This window comes from Staurois parvus, unplaced genomic scaffold, assembly GCF_062004578.1.
Source record: "Staurois parvus isolate SC_StPar_1 unplaced genomic scaffold, SC_StPar_1.0 ptg000209l, whole genome shotgun sequence".
Lineage (NCBI taxonomy): Eukaryota > Metazoa > Chordata > Amphibia > Anura > Ranidae > Staurois > Staurois parvus.
In genome coordinates this window covers 10,059,862-10,084,192 of record NW_028318005.1, presented here as the reverse complement: position 1 = coordinate 10,084,192, position 24,331 = coordinate 10,059,862, and the positions used below count along the sequence as shown (strand labels likewise).

The window sequence follows — 24,331 nt, the reverse complement described above, 5'->3', positions numbered from 1 at the left end:
AACAAAACACATCCTCGTGAATTAATGTCATAATTATCATTTCATCTTTGAATGTACTACCATTGTAACCTAATTACCTGAAAATGTTACTAATTCAAAGGTATGCTCCAAGCCATCAAGATTTACCTCTTAATTTAGAAAATACAGCTCAGAAGTACTTCTTTTATTGCCTACATTTGGCATTCATTTTGTCCAGCTAGCTACCATGTTTATGAAATCCCTTTGAATGTCAGTATTCATGTTTTGTTAAAAACCCAAAATCTGATCACTCAGAACATCAGGCCAAGTGTTTCCTGGCTCTGGGCACCACCCTCTGTAGTTCTAAAGCTTAATGAGAAAATTGGACGACCAAATGTCTGATTTTTCATAAAAGCGCAAATCATGATGTAGTCGGAATGGTATTGACTTGTGAGAAAATGCTAGCCTGACAAAGGAAAAAGTAGGCAAATGTAGCTACGTACTAGTAGAAGAGGAAGTGTAGGGTCCTTCTTTGCTTCTGATCACGGTCATTTTTTTTCTATTCAATTATTTCCATATGATTACTGTACACATTAAATGAAAATCGGACATTGTGTTTACGTACAATAAAAGTTTTATAGCTTGCACCCTCAGTTTTTGTTGTCCGAAAAGTCGGAATTGGCTATTGAAAGCACAATACTAACTATCAGATAATTGGCGATTGTTCCTCGTACGGAAATTGACACAAAATTTTCTTATCGTGTGCATGGGTCATTAGAAAAGGATTTCAAGGATTAATGTTATGCAACCAACTTCCAAAAAGAGAATAAAAATTTGGCTTCTAGATAGTGCTCACACAATCGACCACACTGTATTGTTTATGGGTAACGTAAGTAAAGCTGACAGGTACACTTTAAAGCAATTGTTGTTTGTCAATGGGAAATGGTGAATGAAAATGTTTCCAAAATCTTCATGGGTTATTCCTCTCTGACAGATCATTTTTAATGCACTTTTACATGTACTTAACATAAATTAAGAGCCTTGATCAGCTCCCACTCTGCCTTTTTTTCTTTACCTCCTATTCAATGAGCAGCAAACACTCTGCCTTCTCTCTCATCTCTTTCCTGATTCATAATCTGCTCCCATTTGGTCTATTTTCTTTTTCCTGATCCATGATCAGCTCCCACTTTGCCTTCCCTCCCCCCCCAGTCCATGATCAGCTCCCATCTTCCATCTTTGTCTTCCCCAGTCAAAGATTGACTCCAGCTCTTTCACCTTCCTCTTCCTCCCCAAATCTATAATCAGCTCCCACTCTGTTTCCTCTGCTTTCCTCAGAAAGTCCATGATCAGCTTCCACTTTGCCTCATTTCTTTTTTTCCCCATATTCCTTTCTTTACTCCTACCTCTGCCCTTTCTTCCTGGTCTATGAAAAGCTGCCACTCTGTCTCCCCTCTTTTTCCTGGCTCTGGAATGGCTTACGCACTTCGGCAATAAGCCTTAGTCATGGCTATGACTAAGGCTTATTGCCAAAATGCGTAAGCCATTTTATATGCACATTTTACTTGTTCAATAAAGTTTATTATTCGGGAAGACGAGTGCCAGCTATACCAATCTTAATCATTCAGTTGCATCTCTGCTGGGAAAACACACAGAGCCAGAGCACCGACATTCCACCTTTTGTGGGGATTATTTCTTGGCATAGCACCTACTTCTTAACATGCTCAGCTCTTACTCTGCCTCCTCTCATTTTTATCTAGTCCATAATGAGCTCTCACTCTGCCTCCTCTCTTATTCCCATGGTCCACAGTAAGCTCCCACTCTGCCTCTCCACCGTCCTCAATAAGCTCCCAATCTGCCTCCAGCCATCCTCAATAAGCTCCCAATCTGCCTCCAGCCATCCTCAATAAGCTCCCACTCTGCCTCCTCTCTCTTTCCCTCTGTTCACAATAAGCTCTCACTCTGCTTCCGCTCTCTTTCCTGCTTCCTCAATAAGCTCCCACTCTGCCTCCTCTCTCTTTCCTCCCATCCTCAATAAGCTCCCACTCTGCCTCCTCTCTCTTTCCTGCCATCCTCAGTAAGCTCCCACTCTGCCTCCTCTCTCTTTCCTGCCATCCTCAGTAAGCTCCCACTCTGCCTCCTCTCTCTTTCCTGCCATCCTCAGTAAGCTCCCACTCTGCCTCCTCTCTCTTTCCTGCCATCCTCAATAAGCTCCCACTCTGCCCCCTCTCTCTTTCCTGCTTCCTCAATAAGCTCCCACTCTGCCTCCTCTCTCTTTCCCACTGTCCACAATAAGCTCCCACTCTGCCTCCTCTCTCTTTCCCACTGTCCAAAATAAGCTCCCAATCTGCCTCCTCTCTCTTTCCCACTGTCCAAAATAAGCTCCCACTCTGCCTCCTCTCTCTTTCCCACTGTCCACATTAAGCTCCCACTCTTCCTCCTCTCTCTTTCCTGCTTCCTCAATACGTTCCCACTCTGCCTCCTCTCTCTTTCCTCCCATCCTCTATAAGCTCCCACTCTGCCTCCTCTCTCTTTCCTGCCATCCTCAGTAAGCTCTAACTCTGCCTCCTCTCTCTTTCCTGCCATCCTCATTAAGCTCCCACTCTGCCTCCTCTCTCTTTCCTGCCATCCTCATTAAGCTCCCACTCTGCCTCCTCTCTCTTTCCTGCCATCCACAATAAGCTCCCACTCTGCCTCCTCTCTCTTTCCCACTGTCCACAATAAGTTTCCACTCTGCCTCCTCTCTCTTTCCCACTGTCCACAATAAGCTCCCACTCTGCCTCCTCTCTCTTTCCTGCTATCCTCAATAAGCTCCCACTCTGCCTCCTCTCTCTTTCCCACTGTCCACAATAAGTTCCCACTCTGCTCCTCTCTCTTTCCCACTGTTCCCAATAAGCTCCCACTCTTCCTCCTCTCTTTAGTCTCCAATCTATGATAAGCTCTTTCTCTTCCTCTTCATCTTTCCTCCTGGTTAAAGATCAGCTCCTACTCTGCCTTCTATCTCTTCTCCCCGTGTTCTGTGTTTGGCTACTCCTCTTTTCTACCTGTACCATTTGTCTGCCTCTTATAGAGTCTCATCCATGTTCTTCAACTGCTGCTACTTACAATTGTGTTGTTCTGTGGTGTCGGAGCCTCCCCCAGAAAACTACCGGCAAAACCGATTTGCATTAAGCTAATGTGTCATATTTAGGATAACACGTTTTCTTCCTTGACAGTTTGTTGAGAGCATAAACCTGAACAAGAGGCCTTTCCATCTTGTTGGTACATCGATGGGTGGTAGTGTGGCCGGGGTATACGCTGCTCAGTATCCAAAAGACATTGGCAGTTTGACTCTAATTTGTCCTGCAGGTAAGTCCCAATAATCACATGTTTACCACTTCTGGGCTGGATCAGTTGTGCTTTCCTGTGATGTATGAATGTAACCCTTAATCATGTTATTATGTAAAGTATCAATTGGAATGTCAGATACGTATATGACCTACAGGCTGACAGGCTATTGTCGACTTTGTAGGCACATGTTAATAAAAATAACAGGGTGTACTTAATAGAAAAGTATAAGTATTTCATAATTATTTAGCATTTCAAGTTGTTTTTCTAAATTATGAAATAAATATATAATTTTAAATCCCCCCCCCCCCCCCCCAACAAAAAAAAATAGTGTAGCTATATTACAAAAACTGTTAATTATGTTTTTACAGATCCTCATAGGCATAAAAATGATTATATAACCACCACTTGTTCCTAAATGTTATCTCACTGCTTGCTTTCTGATGCCTTTACTTTACCTTCACTATTCACCACCCAAATCCTAGAGGTACCAGCATTTCAACTCTGTAGATCAGAGCACTGTGACACGAAAAGGACTTTCTTATGTACTTAAGCATGCAGCCAAGCAAAGGGGTGTGTTTGCCTGCACAGGACTGTGCATCTGCATGCAGGCAGTCCCTTTCATGTCAACTGGGATGCAGCAGCTGAACAGACACAGCCACTGCGCCCAATTTGACATCCATGCGGGTGCAGATGTGTATCCCAGAATGCAGACAGTGTGAGTTCAGGGACACACACCCAAATGCACCAGCACCCACACTGATGTACAATAGGTATTAGTGGCTGTGTCCAGGCAGCCACTGCATCCCAATAGATATTATTTTATTTATTTATTTCAGATACTTGGATAGCGCCGTCAATTTATGCAGCGCTTTACATATATGTTGTACATTCACATCAGTCCCTAACCCTCAAGGGGTGTACAGTCTAAGGTCCCTAACTTACATTCATTCATACACATACTAGGGAAAATTTAGACAGGATCCAATTAACCTGCCAGGATGTCTTTGGAGTGTAGGAGGAAACCGGAGTACCCGAAAGAAACCCACGCAGGCACAGGGAGAACATGCAAACTCCAGGCAGGTGGTGACATGGTTGGGATTCAAACCAATGACCTTAGTACTGCCAGGCGGAAGTGCTAACTGTAGCAATCGTGCGCACAAATATGGACGCGGACGTCCATGTTGCTAAAGATCCTCCATCTTGTGTCATTCTCACTACAAAACCAGCCCCCTCCCTTTCTGTTGAGTGGCAGGTGGTCTGGTGTGGCTGAGTTCAGGAGTGCACAGGGCACAGCTGGATACCCTTCATGGTTGTAAACCCAATTAGCTGATGCCAGGGTGTCTGTCCCACTCCTTGCTCTGAAGCTGATCGTAAAGCTATAAACCCGTCAGTCACTGGACTTCAAAAGCATTCCGGGATAGCAGTAAAACATCTCATTTGGAGACCATACACTTTCATAATTTCTCGTAAGAAATACGTACAAGAATACAAAGCATATATTCAGAGAGGTCAAGTCACCTGATACCTTACACCCCTAGATTTCGTCTACCCGGGAGCAGAAAGCTATATCTCTTTAACCGTCACAGCCAGATATGTCATATCTGGTGTCTGGACGTTCAGAATATCATTCTGAATATTATCTTGCCAGTGGCTAGGCTGCTGCATGCACCTATAGAAGGTTATTGACCATGATATAAACTGAGAGGGATTTGGTCATAGCCTGAGTTCCCCGCCTAAACACCCCTCCCCAAATGAGGCAATTGGTTCTCTGCTTTAAGGAGACACCCTGCTGGGTTCCTAGAAAAAGGCTGGTATGCCTGGGGAAAAAGATGAAGAGATTTCTTCACATCAGGAACCAACTTTGGGAGAAACGGTACCCTCTTGCTCAGGACCCTTGAATCTGCTGAAACCCATTAGTCTGGCAAGTATTCTACCTCTCTAAACTTCTCTGCTGTGTTATTGCTCTCTGTATATATATATATATATATATATGCTACAGCTTTTTCTGTAAATATTTTTATTGCACCATTTTGACCTTTTTAGTAATAAATCCTATTTTCTGAAAAGTGTTTAACTGTTTCTAAAGCTCTTTAATGCAAACCAAGAATCCCTGTCTCTGAAGAGCGCTACTGTGTGATTTAAACTTCTGCATACATCTGCCTGCGGTGGCAGTGTGTATACAGATGCTTATTCAAACATCATAGTGTTACTACTAAGATTGGCCAGTTTCCTCCTACTCTGTACAAAAAGGCGGTGGTGGCAGTGTGAAGGATTAATTGCGTAATTAACCTGACCCAGTAACAATCGCTCTCAGGCTGCGGCACATGGATTGTGGTCCAGTGAGCTGGAAAATCTTTGTGCAGGTTGTAGCTGAGCGTGGCATTGTTACGCACGTGACAGCGCGGTTTTAGATTGGCTAGTCCTTCAGTCACAAGTTGGTGAGAAGGGCTGGGGGTCTGACGCCGCGCCCGTCACATTAACCATTTAGCCACTGTGCTGCCCATAAATTGGGCTGCCTGCATACAGATGGACAGAACACCTATGCATCCCGTGTCCATAGCTTGTGTTATAAACTTTATTTATATTTGAAAATGAGCTACAGAATGCTTATGAGCAAGGAGTGTGTGTGGGGAATGGGGGACTGGGAAGAGGCAATATCGAGTGTTTTTTTTTTTTTTTTTTTTTTTTTCTTTTGGAAGCCGGCTGAAGTTCAGCTTTAAGGATTTTTTAATGACTGCAGAATTTGATTTATTATGAGGTTTTTATATCTACCTGTAAATCTGCTTTTCAAATTATTCTTTAAAGTGACCTTGTCGACACAGGACTCATTTTATAGAATTCTAAACAAGCATGTTAATACAAGAGTCACTATACCTTTTCAGTGGCCCATTTGTTAAAACGCTGCCAGTTCCAGGTGTGTGAAATACCTGTTCCCTGACCGCATGCTGTGGATTTCCCGTCGTCTCATACATCACTACAGGACATATGAGTTGACAGGAAGAACCACAGCTTGTGGGGAACCAGGTATTCCACCCATCTGACCGGTCAAATACCTGCAGTGCCAAGTAACTAGCATAGAAACGGCTTTTCAACAAATGGGTCTACCCAAAGTACAGTGATTTCCTTCAGCAGGTATGTAATTCTATATAAGTGAGTCTGTGCTGATGGTGTCACTTTAACCCCCAAGTAAGCCAATATTAGTCAAATTAATGCACGTTTAACCAAAAAAAGTCAATACTGTATATGACAGTTTTTTGGTTTTTATTACTCCGCGGGGTAATGAATCTCTGCGAGTTGGTGCTGACCGAACCTGATGAAATAAAAGGCTATCTAAGGCTGGCCATTCATTACTCAGAAAAAAACTGAGCTGGTTTCCCCATCCACACAGTCGAGGTGAATGGAAAAATCCTCCCCTTGTGTCTTTGTAATCTGACAGCTGACTCTCCCTTCATCAGAATACACTGATCAGTGCTGCAGCCCATTGGCAGCATGGCTGATCAAGCAGGGAATTTCCAACAATCTCGTTTATGAAAAGTCAATCGATAGATCGACTTCTCCTGAACAGGAATTGCCATACATGTATTGAAATGTGGCCATTTCTTGTTTATTTTTCTTGTCTTTTTTAATTCTCAATGATTAGGTCTACAGTATCCGACAGAAAGCAAATTCCTGAAACAGCTACAGGACTTAAAAGAATCTGGAGAAGAAAATCCAAAAATCCCCCTCATTCCATCCACTGCAGAAGAGATGGAGCAGATGATGAAACTGTGCTCGTATGTCCGCTTTAAGATTCCACAGCAGGTAAATGGTGCTGACTACACAGAACTGGGGGACATTTATTGAGTAAATTGGTGACACATATAATATTTATTTATTTCAGGTACTTATATAGCGCCGTCAATTTACACAGCGCTTTACATACAAATATTGTACATTCACATCAGTCCCTAACCCTCAAGGGGTGTACAATCTAAGGTCCCTAACTTACATTCATACATACACATATTAGGGCCAATTTAGACAGGAGCCAATTAACCTACCAGCATGTCTTTTGGAGTGTGGGAGGAAACCGGAGTACCCGGAGGAAACCCACGCAGGCACAGGGAGAACATGCAAACTCCAGGCAGGTGGTGCCGTGGCTGGGATTTGAACCATTGACCCTAGTACTGCCAGGAGGAAGTGCTAACCATTTAGCCACTGTGCCCGTATAGCCCGTATAGACTCAGATCAGGTTGCCTCTCATTTAGCCTGTGCAATAGTTTTATTTGCGGACCTCCACTGCACCAATGAAACTGGGAAAACATCTGAGACAGATTTACAAATTCAGATTTATCACTGTAGACAAGACAGTTTTTTATTCTAAACAGACGCAACTTTGGGATAAGCAAATATTGTCTAAACACAAGTGATCAGGTCTATTGGGTCCCTCCTGCACACGTACAGCACAGCAGTGATGACACTGCTACTTTTAATAAGGTAATAACTGGGTTTGCAAAAGCATTTGAGGAACACAAAGTGCATTTATATTCTTTGTGACTATTGAGTACAATATTTAAAGCAATTCTAAAGGGTTTTTTTTTTTTGTAAAATAACAAACATGTCTGTACTTACCTGCTGTGTGCAGTGGTTTTGCACACAGCAGCCTGGATCCTCCTCATCTTGGGTCCCCTACAGGCTCTCATGGCCACTCCTGTCTGTCGGGTGCCCCCACAGCAAGCAGCTTGCTATGGGGACACCCGCTGCTCCGTGTGTCCAATCACACACGGAGCTACCCTCTCCTCATTGGCTGACTTGCCGTGATTGACAGCAACAGGAGCCAATGGCTCCCGCTTGCTGTCTCAGCCAATAAGGAGGCAGAGACTCAGGACAGCCGAGGCTGTCATTCACATTGCTGGATTGCAAGGCTCAGGTAAGTATTGAGAGGGCTGGGGGGGGGGGCGGGGGGGGCTGCTGCACGAAAAACCTTCAGGTAAAAAAACCTTCAGCCTTTACAATCACTTTAAAGCTGAAGTTTAATCTAGTAGTTTTGGCCTTTTCTGGCACCTCCTTTTCCCCCCTCAGCAACATTTTTATTTGCACCATTTTGCACCGACGTAACACAAATATGTGGCCTCACAGAACTGGGCTTTTTAGGGTGGGGTCGCATATTTGCACACCTGTCTTTGTGCTGAGAGCGCACCGCACTGAGAGCACCGGGTCCCATTCTAATGATCGGGACTCGGGACTCTCGATTCTGGGTCACATGATCGCTGTGATAGCCTCTGATTGGCTATCACAGTGATCAGTCACTGTACAGCACGGCCCCCTTGTTTTTTCTCTCTCTATGAATGGAGGATAGAGATACATTGTATCTCTAACTCCTGGCATAGAGGGAAAAAAATGTTTGTAAAATAAAAAAAAATATAAATAAATATTAAAAAATAAAAGAAAAAATACCTAGATCAAGGTTTGATCTAGTTCAGTGCCAGGGTTAGTGTTTGGGTCAAGGTCAGGGTCAAAGGTCAGGATTAGTGTTAATGTCAGTGTCTGTGTGTTTTAGGTAAAAAAAAAAAAAGACAAAAACAAAATGTGCGCTATTGTTTCTTGGCTGTACTACGGCTACAAACAACAAATAACAAACACATATATGGTATCGCTGCGATCGTCAAGAGCTGGAGAATTTCTTTTGGGTTGTTCTTTGGTGGTAGGTTATGGTAGTAGCAAGAAACACACTGCTAAATAAAAAAAAGTATTTTTTTTTTTTACTATTTTGGGCCAGTTTTCCTTTGATAATAAAAAAAAAATCAGGAGATCTCCATTACCATTTACCACCAAATGAAAGCCCAATTTGTCCTGAAAAAAACAAGGTATAATTCACCTGGATGTACAAAGTAGTTGTGATGATATGTACAGCTTTACTAACACATGTCAACGTTGCAAAATTGTGCTTAGGCATTTAGATTTGTTTTACCCTTAGGCGTGAAGGGGTTAAGAAACTCTTTTAAATAAAACATTTCTGTTTTCATTACATATCTTATTTTAGACCCAGTGACATGACTGGTCTCTGTGTATCTCTATGCAATCTGGCAGATCATGACAGGTGGGAGGGGCTGACAGGGTGCAGGCATAGCTTCCTGAAAACAGGAAGCGGTGCTAATGCCTGCATGTGATGCTGAGCCTCATTGACTGAAAAACTTGAAATCCAATAAGGGGTGGGCTAAGGACAGGCAGGCTGAGGAAAAAAGTGCTAGGTGATGCTTGATGTCCTCCAGCCAGAAAATGAAGCTGACTTGATACGACTTGCTGCAGCTTCTAGTGCACATGTGGAAAGCTCACAGTGTGCAGTAAAATCAGAATAAGTAATTCTCAGTACAGGAGAACCTGTTTACAATAGCTACATGAATCTGTTGCCCGCACCAACATTTGTGTGGAGTCACATCAGAATTTTAAAGAACACCTTAGACACTTTTATGAATTCCCCTAATAGACTTTGCAATGAGAACTTTATGTATTGCCCAGAGACAGTAATTGAACCATCCACTGTCCAAATGTAATGTTCCTGGTTTGAATCTGATTAGTTGTTCCCCAGACATAACAGACATATTGATAAATGAGACCCATCAAAGCACCTGGTGGCAAGAAAGTTTTTCAAGCATCATTTTTATTTATGACAGTCCAGGAAACGCTGTTGTTTGTTAGATTTGACCACGTGACGTTTTTTTCAGATCTGCTGCTGATAAAATCTCTCTTCGTATGGGTAGACCGAGCTAATGTTCATTTCATAATACAGCATAATCTGAGCTATTTTCAGCCTGGTCTGCACAGATGGCAGTGGGTAGCAGGGATTGACAGTGAGAACCATGTGTGCGTCTGGGGGCTCTCAGCTAGTGCCTCAGCCATAATACATAACTCTGGTCTATCTGAGTAGAAAGGAGGCAAAACTGTATCTAGGAAACCTGGTCATTTCCTTATCTGGAACTTTTCTGTATGGGAAATTCCTATAGGAAACATAGAAGTTACACCTTTTACATTTAGTGTTACTAAACCCACAACAGTAAAATCAGTCTGTATATGCAGTAAAGCATGCTTGTTATACTCACTGTGGAACCTAAGGGGTTAATCCTCTGCATTGTATAAAAACGCTGTTTGATCCTGACTTTGATCCTCCCCTTGATCCTCCCCTTCTTCCAGTCTCCCCCTCTTATCTCCTGATAAGACATATGGTGTGGAGACACTCTGCACATGTTCAGTTTGGTGCGTATTGCTAGAGAGGTTTTTATTTTTTCTTTTGAGAGTGCATGTGATCAGCACAGGGCCAATCAACACTGTCCAGACAGAGGTCAGGAGTTCTGCATCCTCCTAGAGCAAAATGAAAACTACAAGCTTTAACATGTGTTCGGCTGGACACTGCTAGAAGTTTGCTCTAACTGCTGATGAGAAAAGGTATTTAGCAGTTTATATTTACTAAAATAAATAATTGCACTTCCATGTTCTGTGTACTGTGGGAGACCAGAAATAGTGAATGCGGGGTCCTGGGTTTAGTAACATTTAAAGGGCCATTCCACTGAAATGTGATATTTTGGTTAGGGCTGGACCCAATGAGCCACTCTTTTCTAAAATGTCATGAAAATGATACTCCAGCAGTGAAACTTCCCTGTCATAATTCCGAACCTAAAGCAGAACTTAAACTGAAAATGTTTTTTAAAGGCTAAGTTCACCTTTACATAAAAATAATAAATGCAAATTTTTTTTGCAGGTAAAAAATGTGCATTATTTTTTTTTTAAATGGGACATGGTTTATAAAACTGGGAGCTGATCGCAGGTGCCGTGCCAGGCTGCTGCACACACTGTGCAGCTCTGTTGCCCGTACCTCTGTATGCAGTGTGAATGAACTATGGGCATGCTGATCAGCAAGCACACAGTTCATTTAAACTGCAAAGATGTCTGCCACAGTGGGTGACAGTACTTGTAGTTTATTCAGTCACAGGAAACTGTGAATGAATGATATGGTTGTGTGAGCGCAGCCCTGCACAGCCGTGCTACATTTAAAAAGTGACAGCAGGTGCAGGGAGTGGATCCTCTGTCTGATGTCACATGGAGGGAGAGGATCGGGGGAAAGAAGGTGCAGGAGATGGAACGTTCTACATGTTCCACCCTAAAAACTTGACCTATAATTAATTAATATTCATATAAAAGCAAACAACACCCATCCAACTATGTCTCCATGCTTTATTTTGTTGAGAAATTGCTCTGAAAAATACCCCCCAGCATTTCTAGCTGTAGCTATCATCAGTAAGGGCAGATGATTCATGGAGCAGCATTTAGTTCTTGGAATCCTTTGCTCAGGTGTGAATTCAGGAGGGTGTGCTTAGTTGAGAAATTCATTGCTTCCCTCCTCCAGATGAATAATATAATGGCAATGAAGACTCTTGGGATTCATGAAATGATTTTTGCCTAGGCCAGGAACCAGGAAGCAACTGAAGACGTTAAAAAAAAAAGTTTAAAATGAGTAAACATGATATACCTTCCTATCTATTTACTATTGCTAGCAGAAAAAGGATTAAAAATAGTTCATGTGGATTGAGAGAGTCTAGTTCCACTTTGAAGGTATAATCCACATCAGTGATATGTGTGGCACTACCCCATAAGGAGCCACTGAGTTTTCTGGTCCCCTATAGCTGCACAGCTAGGCAAAACACATTTTTCAACTTCCATTCAGAGTCAGTATCTAGTCCTTTGGGCTTGTTTTTGTTGTTTTATTTCACGTAAACAACTTGGATAATGTCTAGGGGTATATGGCAGGGCTCAAAACTACTAGCCAGGCCTTAAGAGTTACTCGCCACCAGTTGCCTTACCAAACCCCTACCTTGCCCCGCTCCTAATTCCGTCCCTAAACATGCCCCCATAAATTATCTCATGAAATTACACTGTTAAATGTTTTATGCAGAATTAAGGTACAAAAATAGGTGTCCCCCTTTACATAGGTGTCCCCATCAGAGTCTCCCTTTACATCGGGTGTCCCCATCAGAGCCCCCCGTTACATCAGGTGTCCCTATCAGTGTCCTCCTTTACATCAGGTGTCCCCCTTTACATCGGGTGTCCCCATCAGAGTCCCCCTTTACATCGGGTGTCCCCATCAGAGTCCCTCTTTACATTGGGTGTCCCATCAGAGCCCCCCTTTACATCAGGTGTCTCCAAATGGTAAGCATCCACTTACATGAGGGACGATTCTGATCTGCAGGCTCAGTTGTATTCCTGTTTGCTACCTTGCCAGCCCATTATTACACATCCAGCTGGCAGCTCTTTGTCTTGGCTTTCTCCTCTCCTGCTCTTGCTGCTGGGGGGAGACATAATAAAACAAGACTGGGCTGGGGATGGAGCAGAGTCTCAGAGGAGTGAAGTCCCTAGGCGGGGGAGAGCACTCTTTTCCCGCAGGGAGCCGCCACACAGCCAGTGCACAATCAGGAACCCACAAGAGCATTGAGTCCCGTACCGACATGCAGGAAATACAAGCAGATGGAGGGCTTAGGCGGAGTTGTGGGGGAGAAGGGAGAGAGAGCAAAACATTGGGGGAGGAAGAGGCACCGGAGGAATGTCAGCAGCCGCTCCTATCCTGGTGCCCTAAGTGGACACACTCGCCCCACATTATTTTCACTTGCCAAATGCGAGCAGGTGAGTGATAATTTTGGGCCCTGGTATATGGGACGCCAAATTTGACTTAAAAACAGCAACTCTGATGACAAACTTCCTATTTTATGTACAAAAAGGATGGATCCTGGACTCTACTCCCTCCAAAGTGACTTTTGTCTCTTAATGGATCAGTTACAAAGTCTCTTTAAAGGAGCACTTGGTTCCCTTTAAGTAAATCTCTTCAGACCCCAGCTGGAAACTACCCACCCACCTGGCTGCCTTGAAGAGTATCTCAGAGCAAGGAATTCCATGTATGGCACCTGGCAGCCCTCTCCCTTGTATCCTATGGTTTTGCATAAGACTGCTTGTTCAGGCCTTGTAACTGTGCTAGTCCTACATGCTGAACAAGGTACCCTCTGGATAGGACTTGTGGTGCAGGTCCCAGTTCCCTGTAGTCCCTTCCCAGGCTATACGAAAGCATCTCAACAATCCATCTTTCATCCAACTCCCAGACTCCTGCTGCTAGCAAGGCTCTTCCATACTTATGGGTCTGTCTGCCACACTGCCAGGCCTCCTGCCTGGGGTTGGCCAGACTCCCATGGATATGCAGATCTCAGTCTCCACCCCTCCGCCCAGTAGCTTGAAGAATATCCTGGAAGACTCCAGAACCTTGGGGATGTACTAGAGACCTGACCAGTAGAGTCCTCTAGCCTGACCTAAAGTAACACAATCAGACTTGCTTACTTCACTACTGTGAGCCAAACTGAATTTAATTCTCTAGCACCCATAGGGGGCACTACATATGTATTTTAGTTAGAGCCAGAACCTGATGGCGATATGTTTTGAATATTACAACAATGGAACCTCCATGCCTTAATTTCCAGCTCCCAGAAGTATAGTTGTACACCTGTAGCTGTTTGCTCTAATTTGAATACCTCCAAATATGTCACTGATGCCTGGTGCAGGGATGAGTTGTGAGGATGGCAAAGTAGCCCTGGATTTCTTTTAAAGGAACATTGAATTATGTTAAACTTGTCTGCTTAAAAGCAGGACTTTTATTTTGCACAGATACATAGCAAGCAGTTTCCCATGATATTAGGGCCCATTCACACTAGAGCAGTGATTTGACATTTTTCAAATTGGAAGAATGCCAGTCATCACTAGGGCACATAGAAAATATGTGGGTATTGTAGTCAACAATAGACATATTATTGGCATTCAGAAATAAATACATATATTATTAAACCATGAAAAGCCAATGGCATTATCTGTAGCCCTCAGAAAATAACCTTAATTGTTGTGAGATAAAAAGAGAATATTTCCAAGAAATTAATCCAGCTGAGAAAATGTGAAGATCACAGGATAATAGGATGTATTGCTGCGCCAAGTGTGTAGATCTATCCACCAATTATAGGGGAACAATATCAGATGTACACAAAGAGACTAAAATAAAGGTGAAGGATTTTGTTTCAAGGCTAGCATTCCAGCAATTCCAGAGTTAACTCACTGTGTTTATTTCAAAGCTTCCTACAAAATGCCCTCTATCAAGTATTTAGGAGAGACAGACAGTTTGTCCAATAATGTTACCTAGGTTTGTACCCCTGAGGAAGAGGCTTCTGGGTAAACATCATTGTTATATACTTGATCCACTGCATCAGACACTAGGAGTTTCATTATAGGTTAGTCCAGTGGTTCTTAACCTTGAGATCAGGGCCCAGTAAATGTAGCCAAAACTATGACTGGGAATACAAAACATGTATTGAAAGTCTGGAAGGGTCTGGATGGGGCTGGTTGTCACTGTGGATGGGAATTCTGGAGTTGGTAGGGGGACTCTTCAGCAGACTTGGTGGCCGTGATGGGGATGAGGTTTCGGGAGGAAGCTGGGGGGCACTGTGGGACACTGATGTGGTATGAGGGCACTCTGAAGGTCTGGAAGCTCTACAGCAGGCTGTGGGCACTGTGGGAGGCTAGTTGGCACTGTGGGAGGTTGGGGGGCACTGTGGAGGCTGAGGGCTCATAGTAGGCTTGAAGGCACTGTGGGCCACTATGGGCAGTTAGGTGGCACTATGGAAGCTGGGAGGCACTGTAGGAGGTTAAGGGATCCAAAGCTGACTGGAGGCTTGGGAGAAAGGAAGGAAGGGCCCAGCAGTGGGCCGCAGCCATGTCCTGTGGTTGAGAACAACTGAGTTAGACAGTATGTGAAAAAGATGACTGAAGGGTTTGGTGGTTTTCATATGTGCTTTGATTTTTAGCTTCTTAAAACAGATGCAGTTAATTTTGCTGGGGAGCATTGGCAGTCCTTGCAAACATTTCCGTCTCCTGAAATCTTTGTACAAATAAACTGTACCTTGCCACTATATATTTGGCACTACTGCTTATGATGCATGTGATTTTACCCCAAACCTCGTTGTGATCTATAATCTTCAGCAATTGACCTAACCTACGTTTTCATCTGAAAATCTAAACCTTTACCTAATCCTTATTCCAATTTTGCCAAAAGTTCTAATCCATCCTAATCCTTTTTTGTGCACAAAAAAGATGATAATTTTCCCAGGGCTGTGTTACCATACCTTTTTCTCTTGTGTCTTGTTGGAGGGGGCAATTGGTAGTAGAACAGGGCTTTGTTTCCCGCCATTTTGAGGGCTGTGATCTTATGACTGGTGTGGGATGGGGATATTCAGGAAGCAGCAACAGAGGTGGAGGAAGCACAGATCAGCAGAATGAGGGAAGCAGAAGCAGGGAGATCCTTGCACTGTAGATCCTCTGGTTTCCTACAGCTTTCTCTCCAGTAGGCCATCAGGTGAACAATGAGGGAGCAGTAGTGACATCACCAAACTCAATTCAAATATAATTACTAGATCAGTCATTAGAGGCAGGTGTGGGTAGGATATACCTTAAATATTCTCACATATGTGCAACAATGAGGCTGTAGATCCAGCAGTGCCTAGGCAGAGTCACATGTCAGGATGTGCACTATTTTGGAGAAGGAATTAAAAATGGTAGTATTTTCTAAGTGCTGCTTAGGCACAATTAACCTTTTCCTTTAAGATGGCAAATCTTTAATTTTTTACTTGTAATTTAAAGCGTTGCTTAACCCATGACCCTGCATTCACTATATCTGGTCTCCGACAGTACACACAACATGGAAATGCAATGATTTAAGTAAATATAAACTGATAAATACCTTTTCTCATCAGCAGTATATAGCAGTCTTGTGACTTTTATCAGTGTCTAGCTGAGCACTGGTTAAAGCTTGTAGAACGAGTTTTCATTCTGCTCGGACTGTCCTATGAGGCTGCATAACCCCTGACCCTCTGTCTATAACATTTTTTTCAACCCACTGTAGTGCAAGGTGGCACAGCCTACCTGAGAGTGGCAACTCAGCCCTGATTTCAGGAGCAATGCAGCATCATTGCCACACCATCACAGGAAGCTGCATTGGCTGATTTCACTGGTAGGTTCAACAGGTATTTGTGGGCCCTTGCAGGGGGACTGAGAGAAAACTGTAAGTGCAGATACAGATTATTATACAGGAATTATATAGCGCCAACAGTTTGCTCAGCGCTTTACAATATAACGGGAGACAATACAGTTCAATACAAGAGAGTTAGGAGGGCCCTGATCCTTGGAGCTTACAATCTAAGAATGCACATACAGTATAATTAATTGCTGTGATTTATATTCTTTAATGAAAGGTCCTAGTTCAACTACAAGGAAGTGCTATGAGAGTGTCTGTCTGCTACATTCATAGCCCCAGTGTTGTAAAAAGAGAAAAACTGCAGAGGAAAGCCATGAAACCAGTCTGCACTTAATTATTTCTAAGTTGAATTAGTAACACATCCTTAATGTTTAATCCAATTGAAACATTTTTATTCCTAGGTGCTTCAAGGACTCGTTGATGTTCGCATTCCTCATAATGAATTTTACAGAACGTGTAAGTGACAGTCTATCTGCTGTAAGAGATTAGAAAATTACTGTATTCGGCTAGGTTCACATGGCAGCAGTCTTTAAAAAGTGATCCATATTGGATAAATATGTACAGTCCTGAATGCCTTTTTTTTTTTTTTTTTTTTTTCTTTTTTTTTTTTTGCCAAATGTCAATTTTGCATGGAACGAACACACCAGAACTACAAGCCAAGCATTATTTGACTTGCAGGTGCAGCACTGTCCCATGAACTTTAATGGACAGGTTTGACAGGCAGCACCACCTGCCAATACAACAAGCCAAGTTAAATAGTGTGTATGATCCCCTCTTGCTGCCTTGTTAGGCTTTTGGGGGAACGGAAAAATGCACCAGAAGCGCCCATATTAACAGCCTGTTTGAATAAGGTCTAAAGACGTTGCTACTTTTTACCTCCAGGGAAGGTTTTATTTTCCGCAAACACAGTGATTTATAAAGAATAAAAACATATATTATTGTATGTAAACAATGAATGCAATTAACATATATATATATATATATAGTAAACAGACTTCATCTAAAATAAATAAGGCTGGCCATGCATACATTTTCTTTCGTTCTATCAGCGGGTTAAACAAAAGAAAATAAATCAATTCCCCCATCCACAAAGGCATCCGCACCATCAGAATACACTCATCAGGACCTCTGGCGATAGCCAGCAACACTGATCAAGCAACAATTTGTCAACAGGCTTCCAAAAGAAGTTCATTGAGAGACAGGCTTCTGTACAGCAACCTGCCCATAGATGAATCAAAATTTGTCAGGTCCCTGCTGAACCAGTTGAATTTTGATCCATCTATGGCCCGCTTTACGCTAGTCCACAATCTTACAGATTTACACAGTGCTTAAACTCAACATGTTTCGTTATATGTGGTTGCTTCTTTGGGATAGGCACTAAAATATGGGCTTATTCATATTAATCCAATCAGAAGTCTGAATAATATGACTGCAAAAAATTATATCAAATCATTTTACATATATTACACATTAGAGTCACAAAAACATAAAAAAAATAGATTAGAAAGGTTGTCCACAAAATCCATGACGTATAAAAGAAAAAGGGAAAAAAAGGGGGGGGGGGGAATCCCATAGTGAAGCATGAGGACATTGATACTTTTAAGAGTACATAAAAAAGGGAGAGAGCTGAAAATAAAATAGAATAGAGTGGAAAATTGTTGGCCAATCAGCGCCCACATCCAATTAGATGATGAAGATTCCTCCATCTGCACTGTATACAGTGGAGACTGTATCAGCTTTTTCCAATAGTGTATATCCAGCTTTACTCTACAAAAGGCCCCATTTAAATCATAACTAAGAACAAAAATGTAATATTTTACAGTTTACCAGTACTTCGACAAAGACCAAGAAAAATGCTATCTTTCATATGTAAACTACTAATGTAAACTACTAATCCCATCACCCCACTCAGGGATAGGAACTGTGCTATTTGCACGAATACCATATAAAAATAAAGTTAAAAAAATCTTGAAAAAAGGAAACTATCGCAGCCACCATCTAAGGTTTAGTAAGCTGCTAATTATTACATTTTTGTGTTTGAGTTTAGCTATGTTTTAATTGTGAGCATATTGTTGTTGAGTTGATAATGGTGACAACTAACAAGCAATATTTTGTTCAGTGTTTTTAGATTTGGTTGCTGAAAAATCACGTCACATTCTTCAAAAAAGCATGGACAAAATTACAGTTCCCACCCAGATCATCTGGGGTCGACAGGACCAGGTGGGTCTCTTTGCTCTATTTGTGACATATGTATAGTATATAGAAACATAGTTAAAAGTGTTCCTAAATCCAGGACCCTGAATTCACTATATCTGGTCTCCCACAGAACACAGAACATGGAAATGTTATTATTTTAGTAAATATAAACTACTAAATACCTTTTCTCATCAGCAGTATATAGCAGTCTTGTGACTTCTATCAGTGCCTAGTTGAGCACTGGTTAGAGCTTGAAGGAGGACTTTTCATTCTCTGACTGTCCTATGAGGCTGCATAACCCCTAACCCTCTGTCTGGACAGTGCTGATTGGCCCCTTGCCGATCACATACACCCTCCCAAAGAAAAAAACTCTCTTGCAATACACACTAAACTGAGCATGTGCAGAGTGACTCCTAGGGCTCTGTACCATCAGCACATGGATTGGGGACAGTTGAAGAAGGGGAGGAACAGAGAATACAGGATCAAACAGCCTTTTTACACAATGTAGATTATTAGCCCCTTAGGTTCCACAGTGAATATAACACGCATGCTTTACTGCATATACAGACTGATTTTACTGTTACGGGTTTAGTAACACTTTAAGTGAGTTTTGTTTCATACCTGGGTGTACAGCATGTTAGATCATGTCGCAGGGTAAAATTCTATTTTATAATGTTCAACAATGCCCCCAAACTCTAAAGCTTCCTAAACTAACAGTAATTTTAGAATGTCCAACAATGTTCCCAAACTCCAAAGCATCCCAAACTAGTTCTACGTTCTATAACCAGTGCATAAGCTAACCACCGCTTCCAGTTTATGGATTTCCCTGCATCTTTAATATGTTTCATTCATTATTCCTCTGTCACAGGTCTTGGATGTTTCTGGAGCAGAAGTCTTGTCCAGTGCCATACCTGGAAGCCAGGTGGAGATCCTAGAGAACTGTGGTCACTCAGTAGTGATGGAAAGACCCAGAAAAACAGCCAAGCTCATGATGGACTTTTTATCCTCCCTTCAAACCACAGAGAACAATAAAAAACATGATTAACAATCAGGAAATGCCTGGGACAACTCTGCTCCTCTCTGTATACTGTACCACTCTGAGTTTCTCAGGGGATCTTGTAGAACTCTTAGGAAAGTAGTTTAGTTCCTTGTGAACACAAGACTGGGACTTCAGTATCTGCCTGTAAAGTCCACATGCAGATCCCTTCCAATGTGTCAGAGGCTTACGATAATGCATGTGACGGACATGGATGATTATGGTATGGTATGCTGATGGTGATTCCAAAGTCAACATGATCTTTTAAAATTTAAAGCGTGCAAACGGAAACCAGTCACAAATGTGATGCACCGAAACTCTCCACCCAACACTTTAAAACCACTATAAATGCAGGATGATCTTTTGAACCTGTTTATTATATGCAATGTACTGCTGTTGCAGAAATATTTGTTGATAGGGCCTCAAAGGTAGAAGACTTCCCTTACTGTGATGCTGGTGAGTCATTGTGCAATGGAAGTACCAGTCCTTCAAGCTGCTGAGATATACAAGTATGAGCACACTGCTTGGAATGTGTGCAATATACTATATGAATATTTTGGTACCGTGCCTTCAAAGCAGTATTGTGTAGACAACACAATACACCAATCAGCTTTGATAACATGCGCACTGTGATCTAAGGGACTGCATGATGTAAATGATCAGAAGCCACACCTGCTTCCATGAAATATCACACTCAGAGAAATACAAATTAATGTCCTTAACTGATATGCAAATTTTCATGTTCACATCAGCCACAAAAAGGACTGAACAATTTACAGAGCTGTATTTTAGTATTTGCCATTGAGACTGAAGATCTTGTATATGTCTCATAATATGGATATTATTTGTTATGTAGATATTACAATCGGATGTTCTTACCAAGACGTGGGATAAGAATATTGAGGTTGATTTACTAAAGGCAAATAGGCTGTTCACTTTGCAAAGGAAGTTTCACTTTGCAAAGAATACCCAATCTTGTACAAGGAAAATAAAAAACAAACAAACAGCTTTTTGTGCTTGCACATGATTGAATGATGGAAGTCCGGGACAAATTCCCTTGCAAAGTGAGCCATCTATTTGCCTTTAGTAAATCAACTCCATGGAGTTTAATTCAAATGACTGCCATGGTTCATAGAGAAAGCTAAAGTGGCCTATCAAGTTATAACACGTGTGCCTGAAAGGTGACTTTAGCATGCCTAATAGTACCATGGGCAAAATCAGAAAATACATATGTGATGCAGTATGTATTAGCATTAACACAGCTGTTTACGTATTTCTCAGCTACACCCCCCTCCCCCCCCCAACATAGAATTATTACCTATTGATCCTGGCAATAGCTGTTTTTTTTTTTCACTTCTTTTAACAGGCCAAGCTGTCCCGCACAGGTATCAGTTGTAGGGGTTGGAACAAGCTGTGTAAAATCGAGAGGGGTACTGATTCATATGATTTAGGCTGGGTTCACACTGTTGCACTGAGTTAGTGCATGTGTGTTGCTGCTTGTGATCCTGATCATTACATGCGTTGCATTCAGACAGTCTATTCATTTGAATGGCCTGCTTACTGCACCAAAAAAAGGTGCTTGTACTATTTTTGTATCATGAAATGCTGCACACCGCACAGTAGTATATTACTGTCCATTGTGCTGCGCTGCAATGTACATTTGTTTTTAAGGTGCGTTTCGGTGCCTTTAAGAATGAATGGCATCACAGTGCATCAAATCACAAAACACGTTTTTGCATGTTGCATTAATGTACACTTAAGCTAGGTTCACATCTGTGCAGGTGGTGCCTCTGCAGATCTGCACGAAAATCCATGCAGCCGCACCACCCGCACAGAGAAATGCGGACCCGTGGACGGGTGCCATTAGTTCTAATGGCACGCCGCCCGCACTGGAAAACGCAACCTTACTGGGACCCGAGGTTCCCGTGTGGGCTGCGCGTTCAGGAGAAGTGCAGGGATTTCTTCTCTGCGTGCTGTAGGGCAAGGGAATCCATTCAAATGAATGGGCTCTCGTGCCCGCGCAAAACGCGACACGCACGGCTGCATATATGTGAACCAGGGCTAATACGTGTTACCACAGTGCAAGAGTATGAACCCAGCCTAAACCATTTTTCCACAAGAAAAAAAAACCTGTTGTAATGGCCTTTTTAGTGTAATCACCAGTTTGGCTTTAATTTTGTTGACATTTCTTAAAGCCCAACTTCAAGCAGATAAAAAAATGATCCCTTGCAGTGGTGCTGTACACCCCAGACCCCCCCCTTTACAGCTCATTTTGTCTAGGGAAAAGGGGAAAGTTTTATTTACCTGATCCTCCAGCAGACAGTGCTCCCCTGCCATGGTGGACTGTCCTTCGGCATCCTCACGTCCAAAGCAGGTCTATGGACCCTACTCTGGTCTTCATGACCTCAGGGAATGTAGGGGTGCAGAAGCTGCAAGGACTAGTCTAGGGGGGGAAGGAGCAGAGGATCGAGTAAGTATATTTTCTGTTATTATTCCCCTAGACATAAATGAGCAATTAACCCTTGCAGTGTGGGCACAGCCCTGCTGCAAGGAACAGTTTTTTATGTGCCCGTGGTTGGACTTTACAGTCAATGTAGGATTACATGGTTTGAGACTACCCAATCGCAGGGTGACAACACTCTATGTGATTTAACTGCAGAGCGAACTGTGTTGTCCTATTATAGGAAGTGAAAATACAACAGATCTACTGCCATGATCAGGTAATAAAACTGTTACGGGGGGGACCCTGAATAACAAAACTGCTGCTAGTTGCTAGTGACATGTTCATCATATACAGTATGTAATTTATTATGTCACCCACTTTATCTACTTGATGGATCAGAGCCAGTGGTCGATTCCCAGGTCCCTGCATCCCCTGATGTCTACTGTAGCCACCTGGGTTATTGCTTGGAATGTTGGCAATGATGTGGGTTGGGGCTGTATGTATTACTGCCTAAAGCAATAAAGATGACCTGCCACTTTCTAATATGTTATTCATCTATCAGTTTGATGAAAATAAAGACAATTTGAAAGCAGTAAAACACTGGTTGTAGGTGGAGGAGAGCGGTGTTTGATCGGCGGCAGGGTTGATCCTTTTGTTTTTAAGAATTTTGAAGTCACCTTAAGACTGCAATACATTAACAACCACTAATGAGTTATTACCAGCCGCTCAACAGCATAACTTATGAGTGTGTCACAATTTCTGGGGACCATCACCCTACGTGAATGAATGTATGGAACAATAAACTACCTTTTGCATTAAAAAGCAGAACAATTCCACCTGTCAGCCTTATTTATGAACAGTGTAATTCTTATTGAGACTGAACACAAGACCCAACAAATTGTCTGGCATTTAAGTCCTGGCACTGTGCACATTTTCCCACAATTGACGTTCGGTATGAAATTATGATCTCCACACAACGCCTACCCAAATTTGTTCAATAAACAGCAGGTTGCTTAGTAACTAGGCATTTCTTACCATCAGAAATTAAACCGTAAGATAGAAATACATCAATCATGCTATAATAATTAGCACTGACATAGAAAATACTGTTATCTAATGTACTTTATATGCCAAGTGATTTCTTCCAATCTTCCTTCTAACCGCTTTCATCCCTCCTAACAAGGCCATGTCCTCCAGTCCTACCTAGTCTGGAATTATTGTGTTTAATGTCAAAGCAGACACTTTTCGAATTTGAGAAAACCCCACTATATGTTTGTTATATGTTCCCATTCACACAGCATACCTAAAAATATATACATTTTACCCTTTAGATCAGTCATTTTCAGCTAGGGTTCCGCCAGAAGTTGTTAGGGGCTCCTTGAGCTGTGGTTAATTGGTCTCCCATCTGATGGTGCCTACAAAGTTCCAGGTCCATCATCACTTGACAGAGCCAGGTAGAATGACACCAATGATCTTTAAAGCTGACTTCAAGGGTGGCATTCTAACCACCACTATAAGGGGGACATTCATCCACGGACCACCAATGTAAGATAAATGTTTTCAATTACCATAGTAATGAAAGTGCCATGTGTACATAAATGTCTATGCAGAACAGCAAAAAAGTTCATAGGAGTCAAATTTTTCGAGTTACCTGCAATGGACTAACCTTAGCAGGGGTTCCCTGAGATGTGACAATTATTTCAAGGGTTCCTCTTGGTTAAAAAAGGTAGAGAAAGGCTGGTTTAGATGTTCCCCAGGAGAAGGCCTCATGACAGACTGCAAACATTTTTGAACAATTTCAGAATGACTCTGCTCCAAAGGATCTATTTATAAAACATTTGTTGGACAAATGCCCACCCATTTGTGCAGGTCACATGAATTTTGGCTGTAAATTCTGAAATAGATTTATTCCTATAATAGTCACCTCCGTCTAGTAGCCTGGATGTGGTATATTTTCTCATTATTTCAGAAAACTATGTTGCATTTTGGCCACTACATGGAGATGAAGATAATATAAATGAATCTATTACAGCAATTATGGCTAAAATTTGAAATCTGTGATATTCATGCAACAAATGTTTTTAAACCTTTTCCCGTCCGTACTATAGGCATTGCTCCCCAGTTCTGGGAGGACATCAATGGACATGTGCGCCTCCCCCTGGAGCATGCATTGAGTGCACTCTGTGACCGCTGTGTCTTTTGGACAAATGTCCAAATGTCTTTTGGGGAAATCACAGCAGCCCTATACAATGAGATCAGCTGTGTCCAATCACAGCTAGTCACA

General features: G+C 42.2%; 1 protein-coding gene across 1 annotated transcript in view; it reads left to right on the top strand.

The window, feature by feature from the left end:
* The window catches only part of ABHD6 (abhydrolase domain containing 6, acylglycerol lipase), a 30,596-nt gene extending 7,713 nt beyond the window's left edge, over positions 1–22,883 (top strand). The window contains 5 exon segments of the mRNA XM_089678759.1: positions 3,171–3,303; positions 6,926–7,086; positions 16,774–16,828; positions 18,492–18,592; positions 19,437–22,883. Of these exon segments, the coding sequence (XP_089534885.1) occupies positions 3,171–3,303; positions 6,926–7,086; positions 16,774–16,828; positions 18,492–18,592; positions 19,437–19,613 (627 nt within the window). The 3' untranslated portion in view covers positions 19,614–22,883.
* The last annotated feature ends 1,448 nt before the right edge of the window (positions 22,884–24,331 follow it).